The 20,566-nt window shown below is 40.8% G+C and overlaps 1 protein-coding gene across 8 annotated transcripts in view; it reads right to left on the bottom strand.

The window, feature by feature from the left end:
- Positions 1–20,566, bottom strand: part of tnk2b (tyrosine kinase, non-receptor, 2b) — a 64,744-nt gene that overhangs the window by 28,954 nt on the left and 15,224 nt on the right. For 4 of the 8 annotated variants that reach the window (XM_037787484.1, XM_037787480.1, XM_037787487.1 and 1 more), the window contains exon 3: positions 8,215–8,427. The exons of 1 other annotated variant lie outside the window; for it this stretch is intronic. In XM_037787484.1, the coding sequence (XP_037643412.1) occupies positions 8,215–8,295 (81 nt within the window). In that variant the 5' untranslated portion in view covers positions 8,296–8,427. Of the gene's footprint in view, positions 1–8,214; positions 9,540–20,566 lie in introns of those variants that run through there. 3 more of the 8 variants (XM_037787483.1, XM_037787482.1, XM_037787481.1) reach the window with 3 other exon arrangements.

Raw genomic sequence — 20,566 nt, 5'->3', positions numbered from 1 at the left:
ATTCTGTACGTTAAAAAAAAACAGTTTCCGACTATTTATCTAAAGTCATTTTCCAAGCAAAAATACCAAACATTGGTTTCACTTTCTCAGTTTTATTATTATGTTTTTGCAGTTTGGCTTTGTCTAATGTGATGGTGAATCAATCATTTGGGGGATTTGAACTGATGATCGTACAAAACCAGCTCTTGAGGCTAAGCTAAGACATCAACTTGGGCTTTAGAAAAGTAGAACAGCATTTTGTTTTGTACTAGTCATTAGTTACAGCCCTACAAATAAATGCAGTCTAGATCTTTAAAGTACTTATGAATCATTTTAAACCTAAAAAGCATGTTCAAAAGGCTGCAGTAGCTTGAAACCACTTAACTTCTTTATTAACAATCACATATTGACAACACTAAATCATTTTAATAGTACAAACATAGAAGCTGTTGCCTGACTGGTGCTTATAAATCACAGAGGCAGCAGATGTCTGTCAGTGGGTGACTAATACGTTAAGATACAGCTCAAAATAAAAACCAATTATCCTAACAAGACCTGCCCAGGCCACCTAACTTCACTCAGCTCCCCCACTCCTTCTCCGTATCAATGACGTCTATTTTGTCTTTTACCACCACGGCATAGAAGTCCTCACCTCACCCTTCTCCTCCCTATCCTTCTCTCCTTCATTAATCCCCTCTCTTTCACTCTCTCAGCCTCCCTCCCTCCCCAGGGTCTGGCCTACCCGATGCATTTTCTTCTTTATTTGGTGCTGCCTTTTATTTCCTGCCTCTAATCCTCCAAAAATGTTATCTCTCTCCCCCTCTGCTGACTATAAACAAACCCTTACCAGCTGCTTTTCAGACCCTCAGTAGCAGCGAAGCCCCCTCTCATTCCGTCTCTTGTGCCAGACACTGTTAAGCTTTTGCTTTTCTAATATCACAGCTTATTGTTCTCTCTGCTGCTCATTGTTTTTTCTTTGTTCTTTGCTAGTTAATCAACCTATTCAGCTTTTGACTTTGGATATTTCTCTGCTCCCTCCGTCTTTCATCCACCGCCATACTCCTCTGCTTTTAATTAGGATGTGTTGTGTTTACTAGAGGAAGGAAGGGAGGTGAGCAGACGGTGGAGTCACAGAGGGGAAGGAAAGAGAAAACAACAACAAATAGGGATGTTGTCATAAAATATCTGGCTTTAATTAGAGACAGGACAGCAGACATCTCTGATCTGAAGAGCATGTGGTGCTGTGTGGTTTTGTTTATGAGTATGCTGGTTTGCATCTACGCGTCTCCATTCACAACAAGACCAGCAGTGTTTGGTTTGTTATCTGATTTACGGTGAAGTAAGCTGACCCAGGGACGGCCATTCAGAAAAAAAGCTTCGGTGTGCATAAAGATTTTAGGCCTGTATTTCTCAGAATACCTGTCGGAAGATCATAAGCAATTTATACTTATGATCTAAGATCGTTGCATACATTTTATCTATTTGTCTAAATGACACACTTCAATCAAAAGATCATTATAAACATGACAGTAACAAACATTAAAATAGCTTACTTTATGTAATTTGCCATAGCTCACACCCAAACTAATTTTGGTAAGAGTTGGGTGATATAGCCAAAACCTTCTGTCACGATAAAGGTCATTTCATATCTCAATAACGATATATATCACAACATAGCATGTATTCTGGTAATTAAATAGTCTATATGAAATAATCACATACACATATCATTATATTGTCTAGCCCTAATTTGGGTTGGAAAAAAAACAACTAAAAATCCATCTCAATTATGCAAAAAAAAGCCGTAAATTAAGTAACAAGGGGGAAAATGGCCAAGCACTCAGTGTCAAGTGACACAATATATCATTACTATACATGAACTAGGGCAACGCATATCAACCCTATGTTTTCAGAAAAGACTGCACCTGTGCAACACTCCCTATGTGAACAAGGAAATAGATTATGTACCCAAATAAACCCCCTAATATCAGAGAAACTAGATAAAATGGATTCCAGGGAGCCCTCATGGCAAAAGACTTACATCAGTTTTACGAAACTGCACGGGGAAAAGCTGAGCAGAAAAGATCCGTAGTATGAGGCTGAAGGAGTCTCTTTAGTCTGTCCCGCTGCTCTGTCGGTATAACCTGAACAGCAATAGCTTTTTCCTTCAATGTATTGTATTTATCACTGCGAAGTTCATGCACACCAGAAAGTCTTATTGACAGGTGTGTCAGATCATTGTTGGTTCTTTCACTGTACTGTATCTAACAATCAAATCAAGCTTGCAAGTTTTCCACACCCAGAGAAAGGGTGGTGGTGGTGGTGCGGTGAAATCACAAACACTCTCATCACACATACGGCTCCAGAGCTCTAACACTACCTCAAAAAGCCTCCTAAAGGTCCACAGCCTCTAGAGTAACTTCTATTTTTCATGTGCTGCCTTTCACAAATGTTTTATGAGGAATAGCTGAGTGGGCTACTAGCTGGCTCCATTAGTCCATTATTTCAAGAGTTGAGATGTGGATTCCTCCCGGGCTCGTTGAGCCATCAGCTGTCTTATTCTCACAGTCACTCAGACGCAGAGGTGACGTCATGAATCTGGATCTAAATCATCAAGCACACAGGATGTGACCGGACAGGAGGAGGGGAAAAAAAAGCAAAGACCCTTCCCCGCCCTCTCTTCCCCCTTTGCAACCACAACTCCCTGAAGTGAGTTATGCCATTAAAGGCATGAAAATTCCCTCAAGTCCACATGATCTCTGCTGCTTTCCAACTATAAGTCGGCTAATGTGCTTCAGTTACAGTATAATCAACTTTATTGCTATGACAAAAAAGAAAATAATGTTTGCTTGATTATAGGAACAGTTATGTAAGTCACATGACTATGAATAGATGATATAAAATAGCCCACATTCCTTAAAATCAGCGGCTGGACAAAAAGCCTGTAGCTGACTCTTGAACTGCTGAGTTTAAAAAGCTGAAAATAAACCTTTTCTGGAAAGAACATCCAAAACACAAAGAACTGATTCTCAGGTACGCAGGTGTGTGTGTGTGATGGTGTCTTATGGGATGTATGTTTAGTGAAGTAAAGAGCTGAGTTTACTGAACAGTGTATGTAGAGCATCAGATATCCAGGTTACACTGATGCTGGGCAGATTTAAATCAGTGGAAGGAATGTGTCACAGTGCCGTCAGCTGCCTCCTCACTAAGGAGATTAGACCAATACGATTAATGGTCAGTAAGTCGACCTGCAGCTCCACTCTGATACCACTAGGCAGCACTAATCTTATGAAGGAGTATTCAGTGGGGAGGATGGGTGACTTATTAGTAGGGCTGCAAACTAATGATTATTATTATTATGGTCTATAAAATATAAGAAAATGGTGAAAAATGTCGATCAGTGTTTCCCAAAACCCAAGATGACGTCCTCAAATGTCTTGTTTTGTCCACAACTCAAGGATATTCAGTTTACTGTCATGGAGGAGTAAAGAAACCAGAAAACATTCACATTTAAGAAGCTGAAATCAGATCAGAAAAAAATACTCAAATCCATTAATGGATTATCAAAATAGTTGGCGATTAATTTAATAGTTGACAACTAATCAATTAATCGTTGCAGCTCTACATTTAACATTCCACACATGCACGCAGGCCTACACACCACAACACATACGTGCACCTGTCATACAGATAAATATAGTAATATAAAGAAAGATTAAAAAAGACATAGTAAAAATAAGTGACATATCAAGCCACTATTGCACTTTATAAAGATATTCTACACTTGATCAGGTTAATAGAGTACCCTGGTTATTTTATGGCACAATAAACACAATATCCTGGTTTCAGAAACCCGTATAGGTTAATAGTCATTAAAACAAAAAAATATGACTTTATATTATTTAATGTTGACCAACGTGCTGAAATAAAGAGCAAGTCTGACATTTCTGTGCTCAGTCTGTACAGAAATGGGTGGCAGGGAGGTTCAGGAGTCAAGACGCACCTGCATGTAGACAAAAAACCTGGTAGCTCATGTTCAATGTAAATACCATATCCCGAAAATAATCAAAACCAGGATGAGACTGGAATACCAATGTGAATGTAAATGTACTCGTTGTTCATGCGTCTAACTTCACAGATGTGGACTTCAGTTCATACAAAGCTTAAAAGAGCTGCATTACCTTTGCCCTGTGAATTGATAAACATGTTAAATAAGTAGTTTGTTTCTCACGGACGTTGAAATTTGGGTAAATAAAACTCTTCAATTGTGCCTGACTCGCTTGATCCCTCACACTTACAAAGAAGCAGCTACTGTAGGCCTCTCCAGCTGCTCCTATCTGGCCTCCATCTCCCGCTCTCTCTCTCTTTCCATCTCTTTGTTGCGTGTACACACAAACGCACACACACACACACACACAGCAGTATGACTCAATAGCTGTTCAACTGGAATATGAAAGGATGCTAAGCCCAAGTTAAACGTCTGACCGTGTAGATTGTATTATCATGACATCAAATTAGTTTCTTGCTGGCTAATGAGATTATGAACAACAAAGCGCTGTGTGAGGTCTGCATTATGTCCAAATACTGAACCACACACACACACATTAAGCTTCTGTAATATGATGCTCACTGTACACAGACACAGGCACGCAGAGGCATGCTGGATTCACACTGACGTACAGTGTTGGGAATTAAGACAGCTTAGTGGATACGTGGTGGACACGCTGCAAGTGCATTTCAAAAATAAGTCGCAACCTTTCTGTGGCAAAACGTCAATCTGCGGTTTGGTGGCGGGTGCCAAAAAACTGGCAGAGCAGAGTGAAGGAGTAGTAGAACAAACAACAGTAATCCCTCTTACAACTGTGCAAGCAAAATATCTACACACACACAAACACACACACACACAGAGATGATGCCTCTGACGGAGGCCTGCATGCACAGACAGACAGAGATGCGTCATTCCTGATCTCACAGATAGTAACCCCTCTGTCAAAGTCTGGCTTTTCATGCTCTCCTTAAATCCCTTCACCGTCCAACAGCACCTCATCATTCACAGAGTCAGGAGAGGAGAGGCGTCATGTGGCGGTGGGCGTTGAGAAGAACGGACTGTGGGAACTGAATACGTTTTGGATACAAACGGATTGCTTTCCAGGGCGAACACAGAACATATGTGTCCCCCTTTTAGTAGCTTGGCCTAATATGCATTACGCCAGACTGCCAAAACAACCCCCACTAATACTTCCTAATGTCGCCTCCGCCCTGAAAACACACCCATCCTATGCAATCTCTTCTTTGATCCCCCTAAATCTGGTTAAGAGGGGAAAGGAGGGTGTTAGCGGGAAATGTCGGTCAATGATGATTGACCTCCTACAGACAGTTAACAACATGTGAAACAAATATGTAGCACAGTATGTGCTAGGGAAGTCACAATACAGGAAATTTAGTAGTCGATAGCAACAGTGAAATTCCCCGATTCTAGATACCAATATGATACCACGGTAAAAAACATTAAAACATCCACTCCTTTATTACCGTTTGCATTCTGTTTTTTGTTAGGAAGTTAAACAGGTCATGATTCCCTCTCTATTATCTATTTTATATTGATGTGAAAACTCCTTCAAACAACTATATCTATTCAAGTTTCTCGCCAAAAACTCCATTTTACAAGATTACATTTGAACACATCATGATAACGTTAGATTTTACCTTCACCCAATACTCATTTTTACTTAATATAGCATCATAATGTAAATCAATGGCACCTCCCATGCTGAAATCAGCAGGACAAGAGTTAGTTAACGTTAGCTGTTTGCAGCCGGTAAGCAGCACGGTCCTGCACAAAGCTAACAGCTAACGTTACCTAGCTCTCGCCATGCTGATTTCAACACACAGTTGTTGTTCGCAATGCAGCATTATTATCGGGGAAAAAACAGGGTGCGTTTACTGCACCCCAAACACATTTTTTTTACGTCCACGGGACGACGTTAGTCTCGAACCCTAACGGTACCCACAGTACTGTAGAAAAACAAACACTGACGTTTTCAGAATTTTGGCATCGACTTGGTACCGAAGTATCAGTTCTAGTGACATCCCTAGTATTACAGTGTTACAATGAGATAAATGGAAAATATTTATTATTCCCATTTAGAAAAAAATACAGCAGATGCTCAACACTGTAGTGCTGGTTGAAGCTCACTAATCCCCTCCTGCTCCAAAGCATATCAGAACTAGATCTGTATTAAGCATAAAAGGATTGCTCTGATAAATCAATGTGTATGTGAAGAGAGTCTCTTTGACTCTGATCTCTCTTAGTGCCTTGGTTCTTCTGTTCTTACGTGTCTTTCTGTCTGAGTTTCTGATGGAGATGGCTGCATGCAGTGTGTTAGAGATGTGTGTCATTAAAACCAGCAAACCGCTGTATTCAGCACAAAGCTGCAGCTGTAGAAAGAGAGTGATCTGATTCAGCCCACAGAAACCAGGACAGCTGCAGCGTCCGCTGGCTTAACTCTGCTCAACTAGCAGCACACAGACCCTAAACGCCGGACACGACAATCGTGATATTTAAACTGTTACACAGATCTACACATTCATCCACTCATCAGTTTTTTTATACCCGCTTATCCTGCTGTGCAGGGTCACACAGAGGGCTGGAGGCAATCCCAGTACAGACTGGGTGAGAGCGGGGCTGGGTGTTGTTTGAAATCATTTGTAACAATACAAAAACTTGTACATCAGCAAACAGCTAATATCGGCCTGGCCAGTTCACTGTAGTGATGTGTACTTTTTAAATCCAGCCAGAAACCCTTTCTGTATGTCCTCCCCCTCTCTCTCTTTCCCGTCCGCCTCCCAACAGTACGCTACCAATAAAGATTTTAAAAAGGCAAGAACACTGACAGCATAGAGCCAAATAGCATTACTGGCCCCATCTAAGCCAAAAGAACAGTGCGGCCTGTCAGTACATCACAGAGTTTGTGAAAGGACGTGGGGGCTTTTTGCGGAAGAGGTGGGAGGCTATAAAATATCATAGTTTGCTTGTCACCGAACTCATTCAGCAGCACCTCATCAATGACCTCATGGTTCTGCATTCAATAACTCGACACACACACACAGGGGCTGGCCTTGTGTGTGGGTGAGCAGTGCTGTGTGTGTGGTGGAGTATGCGGGGGTTGAGGAGAGCGATGGTGATCGTAAAAGAGCAGGTTCTGTGCGTCAGATAAATGAGCGCTTATCTATGACGCTGAATTATATTTACACATTAGGTCTTTTTCACAGCAGACATTTTTTGTTCTTGTCATGGTACGATGACTCTGTTCTATATAAGTGTCTCAGTAAGTCATGACAGTGTGACAGTGAGGCAGCATGCACAATACCAGAACCCTGAAACTGAAGCAGCTAAATTGAATTCAGCCATCATTCATTTTATTGTTAATTTTCCTGCTGTGACATGTCGAAACATGTCTCGTGTGAAAAAGACTTATCTGGTTAGGTGCTAACCCATTACACCACTATTAATACGCAAACTGACCTTAAAAAACACACTAAAATGTCATGAAAACCCCTGAAAACAGCTGCCAAGTGAATGTTTCTACTGCATTTAGCATAAAAAATATGCTCAAATCATACCATGGTAAACTGCAGCCCAACAGGCAACAACAGCTGTCAGTGTGTCAGTTTGCTGACTTGACTATGACTAGCCCCAAACTGCATGTGATTATCATAAAGTGGGCATGTCTGTAAAGGGGAGACTCGTGGGTACCCATAGAACCCATTATCATTCACGTATCTTGAGGTCAGAGGTCAAGGGACCCCTTTGAAAATGGCCATGACAGCTTTTCCTCGCCAAAATTTAGCGCAAGTTTGGAGTGTTATTTTGCCTCCTTCCCGACAAGCTATTATGGCATGGTTGGTACCAATGGAAAGAAATTAGTGGCGTTAAAACAAATATGCGTTAACAAGTTATCTTTGACAGCCCTAAAAGATACATATTAGTGCGCTGAGAACCACAATCTACTGATAACCTGATTGCTTTTATTGCAATCCAAAATTCATTTTCTGTTCAGTGACAAACAGCTCTCCCTCGGGCAACAACACAACAAGACTTACATCATCTCACGCCTTTTAATTTTCCTTTGACAGGATCCATAATACCTGCTGACATTGCTCATTGTTTATCTGTCTTCCATGTTTGTTTAAAGCTGGATCACTACTATAATGAAGGAAACTGTAGAGGTCTACCTCTTCGTCATCGCTGGGCAGGCGTTGGTAGTCAGACTCTGACGTGTCCTGCAGCCTCTGGTAATCTGCCGTCTCCCCCATGGTGAGGCTCCCAACACCCGGCCGCTACCTGCCCCAGGGTTACGTGTCCTCAAAGTCCTCAAATAGCCACAGCTCCAGTCAATGAGCAACCCACGCGCTTAGTCAGTCAGTCAGCCAGCTTCCAGGTCTGAGCTGTCATTAGGAAGACAAGTACAGTAATCTGCATGTCATTCACAGTACAGCACTTCATTATTTCATACAGCAGAGCACAATATTTCTAACTATGCTGCCGCTGTAGACCTCCAGTACTCGCACCTTCATTGTCTTCCTCATTTAGGTTGAGTCAGCTTTCCTTGAAAATAGCCGGACATTGAGTTCCTCATGTCCACACAGTGAGTGCTGTGTTCACTGACTGTAAAAACACAGGTGCTTATCTTAATGGAAACAGCTTTTAGTAATGCATTCCTCTGGCAGGCTTCAGAGAGTAATTCTTGATGCAGAATGAACATAGTCCCTATTTCTTCATTGTTGTGTGCAGGCAGTGATTCTTCCTCCTCTTCTGAATAAAAACACAAGACAATCCACTTCTTTAAAAGACGGTACAGTTTGTTCTTTTCACATGCCAGTGGCTTAAATCTTCAGACAGCATCCGAGGTGTTCAAACTGGTCGTTCCAAATTAAATTTACTGGGCGTTGTTGTCCTCCTAGACAAGGAAATCCCATGTGCGGATGCCGATGCTGCCGGGATGGAGCGTTGGGGATGATGCAGCCAAGGTGTGGCACTGGAGGTGACAAATCCGGCAGGCTCTATTTCTGTCGTCCCATCTCACGCCACGGTAATAACCTCTACCCTCAATCTGTCTCTCGCTCTACCTCGCTCTCCACCTCGCTCATCTCTGCTGTCTCTCCGACCGCTCTTGTTCACCCTGCTTTAGTGCTGACGCATGCTCTTCATATCCAGCAATGTCCCTCTCTCTCTCTCTCTGTTGCAATTTCAGCGCCCCGGGCATCACACCGACCAGCTTACCTCCTCTCACTCATTGCCAGCAGTGAAATATCACAGCACGCCGTTTCATTTTCACCTGTCTCATTTCATCCTTCCTTTGTGTGCTTCTATTTTTTTCCCCTCCCCAACAGATCTTGAGCAGCTGTCCAATCGGACTGGCAGCTCAGCTCTGACGATCGCGGCTAAAATCTGGGAGGATTTTTTAACGCCGCTTTGTCCTAAATGGACTTCCTGATTGCTCGGTCGATGCCTAATCCCTCGCTCTTGTTGTTATTTTTTCCCCCCCCTCCTCTCCTCCTTTCCCTCTAACCCGCTTTCCGCACCCCTCCACTTGAATTTTTTTTTTTTTTACATTTCAGCCCCGGGTCGATGATTTGGTGAGTGGTCGCCTCCTCTATTACCGTGGCAACATCAACCCATCACACCTCCTCCCCCGCTCTCCTGTGTCCTGTAGTCACGGCGATCCAGTCAGCGGTGGTCCTGATAGAAGCAGCCAATGACGGCGAGGCAGGCCGACGGGGGAGGGAGGAGGGGTAGGAGAGGCGATGGCGAGAGGCGGGGGTGGATGGGGGGGCCCTAATGAGGAGAGTTAATCCTCCCTCTGAGAGGGAGAAAAACACGGCCATGCTGCTTTGTGTGTGTTTGCGTGTACGCGTCCAAAAGCACCTCTCCACTATAGGGAGGGTATCCAGGCCATCTGGATGCTTGCTGAGTGGACATCTGGATGGAGGGGAAATAGAATAAAAGAACAATGTGTGTGTGTGTGTGTGTGTGTGTGTGTGTGTGCGTGTGTGTGTGCGTGTGTGTGTGCGTGTGTGTGTGTGTGTGTGTGTGTGTCACTACCTCCTGGTCTTCCCCAAGTTGTAGTGTGACAAGCAACATTGCAGTCCAAGCACTGAGCGAATCTTTAACACATCTTAATGACTCATACGTCTTCTTTTCCATGCCTCAGTCCATGTCACTCACGCTTTATTCTTCCCTCTTACCATCCTTAACACTCGCCGTCTTTCCTTTTCCCCTCCTCTCCTCTCATTTGTGCCTGTCCTCTCGTCCGCCCCCCCGCCCCTCTCTCTCCCTCTCTGACTCCATTCCAGCCCTGTTGATGTCCTCAGGCCGGTTATTCGCAGCCCGCTGAGCAACATTTGCTTTTTGCTCTTATTCCTCCGCCTCTCCTCTGCTCTGTTGTCGAATCTGCTCCTCTGGAGGCCGGCTGCCACACATGTGAGCGGCACGCAATATCGCACGGCAAATACACAAACGTGCATGCACCTCCGCACAAAGGCCCACACATCAGCGAACAAATATTTCCACAAAACGAAAACACAAAACAAGCAAAGTTATAGAGCTAATTGAGGCCATGATAAATGGAGCAGGGCTGAGCTGTGGTGTCATGTGGGGTTACTGCTGCCCGAGGCCTCCCCCGGATGAAGTTAACACGCTCCATTACAGACGGTATGGTGGTTTGGTTTGACTACAGGGCAAGGCTGAATAGTATAAAAATTATACTACATTCTTCCATTGCAATATGATTTTTAAAGAATAAATAAAGACAAAAGACGACATAAAGAGCCGGTTGCCCTTTTTTGGAATAAAGGAAATATGTAGAAAGAAAATGCTGAATATGCGGATGTTATGGATGGATGGATGGATGTCGACATATTCCCACTTCCTGACTCAGTGAGCTTCCATATTTTGTATATCTTGCATAACCTTCTTTCATATTTGGCACAGAGTTGTCTGCATAATATTTCTTCTCACATAGGATGCCTTTTAGTACTCATCTTCTATCATTCAGAGCACATCAGAATAAACTCAAAACAACCCAAGTGTATGAATGAAAATTTCTTTTAAATCTTTTTTGGTAAGAAATTCCTATTTATTTATTTATTAACGTGTTAATATAATTTTTAATCTTTCTAATTGAGCCTGCCTTCAAATCAAAGTATTCTGAAATATACTGTATATAAATATGAAAAATATTCCCTACATAAAAAACATGATTTAATGTCAAAATTAATATTATTATGAACAGAAAATGTGTGTTTGTATGTCATTACCTTCTAGTTTGAAAGTACATATTCATTTATTTATAAGGGAGCAAACTACCGACATGCTGGCTACCAATAGGAACGTTAATCTATTTTCTTATAGCTTATTTTTCATTTATTCTTTATAGACCTCATTTTTAAAATGCCAGCATACCTTTTCTTATTTCATATTCATAAATGTGATATCAATTACTCAGAGAGCACCACGCCTTCACCTCTGACCTCTCTGCTTCCACAAACCGCCACATTTCACAAACGCTCCACCAGAAACCTGGAAAACCCCTTCAATGACCAAATGCTGGGGCTTCAACCTTTGACCCCAGAAGCTTCATTTTGTCAGCCGTCTTGTGTCAGGGGGAAGGTAAAGCGGAGCCTGTTAAAACATGTGAACGCCTTCTCGGTCTCCGTGATGGAGAGCGAGGAGAAGCAGAGCAGACATGCTGTGGGTGTAACGGTTCAGTGTTTCCCAGCCCAAACATCGCAGGCCGTTTAAGCCCTCCCTTTAAGAGACCGTTTAGAGTCCTTAAAGACTAAAAGGACTGAGGATCCTGGGTCCCTCCCGTCTCTTTACGACTGTTGGTGGGTAGACCGCAGGCTCTGGGGGCAGCAGTAAGCTTTTGAACAGGAGCTGGATGAAATCCCTGATGTCTACTGCCGATGTGGGGCTCGTAGGTTGGAAATATAATCAGGGTAGGAGCTGGACAGTGCAGCAGAAGAGGTTATGGTGTACTATATGTGTGTGTGTGTGTGTGAGCCACACAAGAGTGTCAAACCTCCGTGGAAACTTAAGTAGAGCATTTTCTTTGGAACTTCTTTTACAATATTAACATATCAATATAAGATATACTGTATAATGATTAAATGATTCGAGGACTTAAAGGCTAAAGAATAAAGACAATGATTATATCCTAAATATATCACAACGGGCTCTGATCACTTTCGAAAGACAATTATCTTTTTTTCATTTCTACTATAATTTGAATATTTGACAAAATAATCAATGCATTAATTGTGAAAGAATATAAGTATTTTATAATAAAACAGCAATGAATCTAGTGAAGGATAGGATTATTATATAGAAACTAAAGATTTGATTATAAGTACACAAAACATAATCATAACACAAAACATACCAAATGTTTCCAAATGTTTGATATCATTTAGGACCCTGATTGCAGTTAAATTCACATGTTTATTACATATACTGTATTAGATATATGTTCTGTATATCTCCAGCTATTTAGATTTGCACTTCCATAAAACTGAGGAACTCACAAGAGACAGGTCAAAACCAGAAAGGTAGAGCTGCGACAATTAGTCAATTAGCCAATCAAAAAAAATAATCAGCAATTGTTTTGATTGAATTGTTTAAGTACTTTTTTAAGTAAAAATGTCAAACCTTTTCTGCTTCCAGCCTCTCCAATGTGAGGATGTACTGTTTTAATCTCTTTTATATCATTGTGAACTGAATATCCTTTGAGTGTTGGACAGACAAAACAAGATATGTGAAAACCTCACCTTCGACTCTCAAGAAACAGTTTTTTTCTGACAATTTCTAAACCCAACAATTAGTGAATGAATTGATTGAGAAAATAATTGGCAAATTAACTGATAATGAAAATGAATCGGTCAAAATCGATGCAGCAGAGGTTGAGATATTGCATGCTGACTGGATGAAGCTCCAAAAACACAAGAACGTACACTTCCTGTAACACATAATGCTGATGACACCATCTGGGTTATTTTCTCATATATGACGGCGCTCCTCCAGAGCTACAGAAGACATTATACAACTGTTTTCACAAGCTCCCAGTACTCCCAATTACTAGTAAACTCACATGCATGTGTTAAATCAGTGGAGTTCCCCTTAAATTCTGAAGCTGATTCCTAACACATTAGATTTACGTTATCCATGAAAACAAGACTCCGGTCCATCACACAGACCCATTGTTTGAGAAATGCCCTTCTACTCTCCAAGAACCCATGATCCTGTCAACACAAATATCAAGTCCTAATGCCAACCCATCCTGTATGTCCACTTTGTATACAAAATCTTGTAAATTTGCCAAATAATGTTGTTACTGGTAAAGAAAAACTATTCTAATAATAAAAAAATCACTTAGAACCTATAGCAGTCAAACTTTTATACATCAAAAGCCTCTTTGTTTCTTGAGCTATAGCTGAACTTAAAATGGGTAACAGACCTGTTTCTGGTGGGACTCCAAATGAATCCTTTTGACAACCAATTTGGCCCCCCGACACTTAAAAGCACCCATGTGCATGAAATATTTCTTCTTATAGGTCATGGTAGCAACACCCACCCACAACTGCTGGTCACAGATCAAGTCTTGTTGACTTAGGCGATGACTTCACCTCACTGAGGGTGAAAAGACGCCACACATGCTGCCAGATGATTCACTGCTCTACGATATGAAAAGAGACGTCAAGATTGACCAATGACTCTGCTACTGTGCTGAGGTCGGTGCTCCTGGGAAAATGTTGACACAGTGAAAACGTCATCGGCCAGTGAGGAGGCTGATGTAGCTGTGGTCAGGGTGTGGACTGTGGAGAAATGGTTCAGTAGCTCCTTCAGCGTTTCTGTTATGCTTATATATTGTCATCATTATCTTCAACACAACACGCGTGGGATAAAACCTGACTGTTGATCCACGTGCTGTCAGGCAAAACTAAACCTCTTTTCTCTCCCTAAATCCTATCCTCACCATATGCTGAAAAACCTTAATAAGTTTTCCAAAGGTGTTGTTGAAAACACTGTATATCAGAAAATGTTCGTCTTAGTGAAAAAGAGTAGACAGGGTCGCATAATCTTTATAATAATAATAATTCATCAAGCTAAAATGCCAATCCAGCTGCTCAAATGTGAAGATTTGCTGTCACATTGTGACGGGCATTTTTCATATTTTCTGATATTTTAATTACAAATAATTCATTAATTTATCCCCCCAAAAAAGCAACATGTTCATCAACAGCCCTAACTATTTTCACTATCAACTAAATTGTCGGTTATTTTTTACCTTTATCCAGTTAATTTATTAGTCTAGAAAATGTTAGAAAATGCCCATCAGAACTCCGACATCCGAGGTATTCAGCTAGGCTTTGATTACGAATATTATTTTAATTATTTTATTCACTTATTTTATTGTATTTAATTTGTAAAAATGTATTAGATTTTATTATTATTTTAATAATCACCTATTTTATTGTATTGAATTTATATATTTCTATTATATTTTATTGTTATTTAAATTTTTCATCACTTATTCTATTGTATTTAATTTTTAAAATTGGATTATATTTTATTGTTATTTTAATAATCACCTATTTTTTGTATTTAATTTGTATATTTCTATTATATTTAATTGTTATTTATATTTGTAATCACTTATTTTATTGTATTTAATTTGTAAAATTGTATTCTATTTCATTGTTATTTTATCAGTCACGTATTACATTGTATTTAATTTGTATAATTTTATTCTATTTTATTGTTAATTTATTAATCTAGTTTTTACTTCACACCGTTTAACTGCTATTAATGTTATTATAGCTTTAAATTCAATTTTATTACATTTTTATCATTTTATTGTCTCACGTGCTTTGGTTTCAAATTATCTCATTGATAAATTGTTAAATTATTTTTGTCTTTTTCTGTTGTTTTCACGGTTCTCACTTGTTCAGTCTTACTTTCGGCTTGTCAGTCATCTGTGAAGCACTTTGAACAGCACTAACCTGTATGAGAGGTGTTATACAAATAAAGTTTGATTGAAGTTTGAAGGTGACATCTTCAAATTAGACTGGACCAACAGCCCTAAAAATATTTAATTAACAATGTTATATAAAGGGGAAAAGCTTTAAATACTCATAGTGGAGAAGTTGGACAAATTCTCTTTTCTTCTTTCTTCTTTCTTCTTTCTTCTTTCTTCTTTCTTCTTTTGACTCTTGCTGCCCGGGGAGGGGATGAGCATAAGGACAAATTGCCCTACTTTATGTGAATTAATATCAGTATAAGTATCTCATTCTGAATTTGTATTATCAGCGTTTTATCAAGAGTAAAACAGAGACCATGTACAGCTTTGAAGCAGTAAGTCCAGACCTGTAAAGCTAATAAAAAAGGATGAAAGATGGCTTGTCCCCGGCCCAGTGGGCTCAGTTGGGATCAATCATGGTTGGGCACAGAGTCAAACATCATAATGACTTCCATCTACTGTAGAACACAATATTTCATACCGAGTTGTCAAGAGAAATATTATCCTCAACAAATCCTCTCTCATCACCCCTTTCCCAGAAAGATTTCCACTTCGTCTGAATCAGAGGCGGACAGGCACGCAGAACAAATCCACCGTGGACAGAGGTGTGTGTTTGCGTGAATGTGACAGAGAGTGAGAGATAGATAGATGGACCTCCATGCTATATAATCCTCAGCTCTCATGCTGTCTTTCTAGGAACTGTGAGTGTGTGTGGTGGTGGTGTTGGCTTTCCCTCGTCCTTCCAGGCTAAACAGGTGGGATTTAAGAGGGTGATCTAAAGCCTGCGGGGCAACACCGGGCCATGCCGGGAAGCAGAGGACAGGATTAGGGGGACAGGAGGCCGGGACGAGGGTCCCTGTCTCGCTTAATCTGTGTGTGCGTTGGTGCCAAGGTTACAGGTGATGAGGTATGCAAATCATCAGGAGCTAAAGCTCCCTGTGTTTCACTGCCATCTGGGTGCATGGTCATGCATCACGCCAGGGGCTTTGTGTGTGTGTGTGCGCGTGTGTGGTGACATTGAAGTGACACTGAACATACTGACTCATTCACACCCTCAGCTCACATGCCAACCCTGCTGTCCTGGAATCAAGCTTTAAACTGTGCACTATGATCTAGTGCTGGGCAACAATATAATATCAATCAACTTTATCATGATGATAATGGACATAATGTGTTATTGTTTTACAAAATACTGTTTTTTTTATTTTAATTAGAAACTAACAATTTTAATTATTGAAGTTCTTGTTTTACATTTGTGATAAGTTCTGGCATTTTTAATGCATAGCAGTGGACACATTTCATTGCATGAAATATCACTTGTATTATTCTTTTGCATACATTTGCCGAGATATATCCATCCATCCATTATCTGTAACCGCTTATCCTGTCCAGTGTTGCGATCCCAGCTGACATTGGGCAAAGGTGGGGTACACCCTGGACAGGTCACCAGACTATCACAGGACTGACACATAGAGACAGACAACCATTCACGCTCACATTCACACCTATGGGCAATTTAGAGTCAACAATTAACCTAACCTGCATGTCTTTGGACTGTGGGAGGAAGCCAGAGAACCCGGAGAAAACCCACGCTAACACGGGGAGAACATGCAAACTCGACACAGATGGGCACATTTGCCGAGATAAACATCAACAGAAAAAAAAATATCTATTATTAAAGGACCCATGTGTAATATATTTACTATAATAAATCATAAAATGACCATGATATGTCATCAGAGATTAAGGAAATATGCTGAATTGAAATAATGCTACAGCCAGTATGTTTTCTTTGAAATTTCCACTCCGGTCTTGAATGTCTGTTTTTGTTTGGGCCGGTGTGATCCCATCCACTGCTCATTTCAACACCCCATTGCCACATATGAAACAAACATGTGGCACACAAACACAGCCTTCTGCAACCATGGACGCAAGCAAACCAACTGGATCAACAAAGATAACATTACATTAGATTCTACCGGACCTGAAAAGCCTTAGCACATCTCTCTGCGGTCCGTGTGCAGCTGTGATGCTGACACACGCTAACTGCTATCAGTCACACAGAGGAGTGGATGGGCCACGGCTCCAGTGTTTTGAACTTGGACTGCAGTACCCGTCAAAATGCTGTCAGTACTATATATTGCTCCTTTAACATGACATTGATTATAACTGTGTTGTTCAACCCTACAACCATCTGATTCACCACCTCTAACTTGAAACTGCTTTGAATCTGAGCTACCTGTATGAAGAGGTAGTATGCTCCTAATGAGCACTGCAGCATATTGTCAGACACAATGCAAACTCTTCCCTATTTCCCACCTGTAACATACAGAACAGAGGTAAATAAGCTATTCCATCTGGCTGAATGAGTTCACAGTCATTGTTCTCAACTGAACCTGTGCTCTGTGAATAATGTTTCTGTTTCTGATATATTATCTGCTGTAATCACTTCTTCATCTGACCACATGGGGGCAGCCTGAGGCAGTGAGAAGAAAGCAGTTGTCATTCATGTTTATGAGGCAGGTGTAAATACTGGAGCCCAAATCAGATTTCCTCCCTCCTACGCAACTCAGATTTGTTTCTTTAAAGACACTGAGCAGATCTGATTTCACAGTATCTGGTCCTAAATGTGTCTGAACAGTCTGACAGCAGACTTCACATGACTTATAACTAAGTCTAGGCCTAAATGATGAGCTGTCATTAATCCAAACTGATGCTTGAGGAAAGGTGGAGGACAGCAGTAATGAAGTTCAGTGGAGGAACATTTTAAACCACACAGTTATTTTAATATTGCTTCAAAGCAATCAAAACTCTGACATAACCAGTGTTTGAAATCACACTGAAAATGCATTGGACTTTTCATCATTTTCAGAATATGTAAGTAGTAGATAGTAAATAAGTAAAGTTATTCTGCTGAGATGAGAAAAGACTGCCGACTACTGCTCAAACTGATGCCAGGTTAGTTGTTAATAATTCTCTGTAATGTCCGTCTGCAGCTTCCACAGACGTAATCTCTTCTATTTTTGGAAAAAGCAGACATCCCTCCCAAGGACTGATATCGGCATGCAGAAAAGTGTGCTGCTGTTTATCCTTCTGCTTGGCAATGACAAAAGTAAAAAAAAAAATGCCAGCTTAATGATTTCTATCCACACAGAAACAGCCTGACAGATGGTATCTAAAAAGGACTAGAACATATTGAAAGTAATTTATCAAATTTACCATTGAAAAATGTGTCCAATCACAAATTAACCCTCTGTTAATGCTTCAATATACATTCTCATCAAATTGAAGCATTATCAAAAAAAAATAATGTCATCGTATAATATCAGGACTTTCAAACTTTGAATGCACCTTTCTTATGCCTCGAACTGAAAAAAAATTTAACGTGCTTTTTTTCTTTGTGTGTAATGCAGGAGAACAGTGTGTGTGGGTGTGTGGGCGGTGATGTGTGATGTGATGTTACAGACCTGCAAGAAAGACTACAACATTGCATCATCACTGTCTACAGTGGTGTGTGGTTAGGTGTGTGCCTGGTCAATATGTAAGCTGCTCTTCCGGTCCCATCTACCCAGAAGGAGCGAGTGAGTAGAGTAACAACAGATAAGAGAGACAACAATACACACTTCACTCTGTGGCCCTGAGTGTGTATGTGTGAAACAGAGAGAGACTAGAAAGATAAGGAATGAAAATACAGCTTGTCAACACACTGAAGCCAACAACCTTTACGACAGAAAAACACACAATGAAAACAAAGACTACCACGAAGGAAAACAACAAACTGAGCTGAACTGAATCCTCTCCCGTCAGAAACATACTGTGTTTAGACAACCTGGATACTCCGGTGCTTTCAGTGAGACTGATCTGTCTCCATTATGATTTGTTTCTCCACATTATAACATTATCAAGCAAACACTGAGCCTGTAACCCGAAATACAGTCATGCTGCATGGTGTGTGAACCCTGAACTTCTATGATAGGCCTCTCAACATTTATGATGTGAACCATGCGTGCACTAAAGGCAACTTCTGGTAGCTTTCAATCTGGATGTTACTTTTATAAATTTTTGTCCATTATGACTATTGATCATGCTAACAACACTGTTTGGGGCAACAAGCATGAGCCTCATACAGCTTTTCAATAGAAATGTCAAACAGTTGAATCATAAGAATAAGAATAAGAATAAGAAGAAGGAGAAGAAGAAGAAGAAGAAGAAGAAGAAGAAGAAGAAGAAGAAGAAGAAGAAGAAGAAGAAGAAGAAGAAGAAGAATTAACAGTATGTTGATTTTTCGCCGGGTAATATCCGCGTTCTGTTTGAAAGTATTCATGACAAAAACGACAGTTAAAAAAAAAATTGATATGCAAATTAATCGCACAAAAAAACGCACCCAGCGTGTAACAGCCTTAAAGCTGGGGTTTGTTTTCCATTAGGCTTGCCAGACATGTAAAAGTAAACATGTAGACGATACACTGCCTGCATCAGATTGTGCCTACAAAAATAATTACATGATTACATTACATAATTACAATTAAACTATGGTCAGTACTCTGAAGTTTATCTTTTTGGATGTTAAAGCAGAGCTTGAATGTTAAACTTTGGGAAGCCTGTGGCTGTGAGCTGCCAGAGCCACAAGGTGATCTATTACAGGGTCTCTCAATCAGGAAATCTGATGCGTTGACAACAAGGCTAACATACAATACACCCGGAAGAGACAGACAGCACGCCAGTCCTCAGGGGGGCTGGTAATGCAATACCTGTGCATGTGTGGAGGAACGGAAAAAAAGAGAAGAGATAATGGAGAAAAAAAAGCTAAAGGTGAAAGGAGAGGGAAGCTAAAGAAGGAGCGAAAGCGACAGTGAGGCGTGTGACAACTGGTCTGCAGGTAGATTGATTGAGGAGTCAGCAGACTGGAGGGGAGGGGGGGTATGGTGTGACAGCCGGATGTAAGTTCAGGGTTAAAATAACACTGTCCTCTCTCTCTCTCTCACACCCACACACACACTCATACGCTTTGACTCCCAGAGGCTCCCTTTCCTCCGACTTCTCCTCTGTCAGTCTGGGCCCCTGAGGCCCTCCAAGCATTCAGAGACACCCTCTACAAAAAGCACACTCACCGCTCGCTGCTGCTATTCTGGGAGCTTCCTCTCTGCCGGTTTAGTCCCTTTCCCTCCATCCTCATGCTTCTCTGTCTACCTTTCTTCCCACTATCACTTTTTTATTTAAATCCAGAGTAACAAGTAACTCAAAGCGTGGATTCATTCTTGGAGCATCTTGGAGCATATTTTCTTTCGCCCCCTTCAGGCTATATAAACTGAAATTCTCCTGGATTTCTAGGAACTGAATTGGATGTAGATAACTTCCAGTATGAAAGGTAGATAAGTAAACCTTACAGGACTCATTTACTAGAATTTTGCACTTAACTGGCTTAATTTTACACCCTATAAGCACACCACCCATTATCAGTCAATATTTGATTTAAATTATTCAATGTCCGCTTAAAAAAATAATTATTG

Source organism: Sebastes umbrosus, chromosome 12 (assembly GCF_015220745.1).
Source record: "Sebastes umbrosus isolate fSebUmb1 chromosome 12, fSebUmb1.pri, whole genome shotgun sequence".
Lineage (NCBI taxonomy): Eukaryota > Metazoa > Chordata > Actinopteri > Perciformes > Sebastidae > Sebastes > Sebastes umbrosus.
Note: the sequence above shows the minus strand (reverse complement) of the source record. Positions and strands in the feature narration are given on the sequence as shown.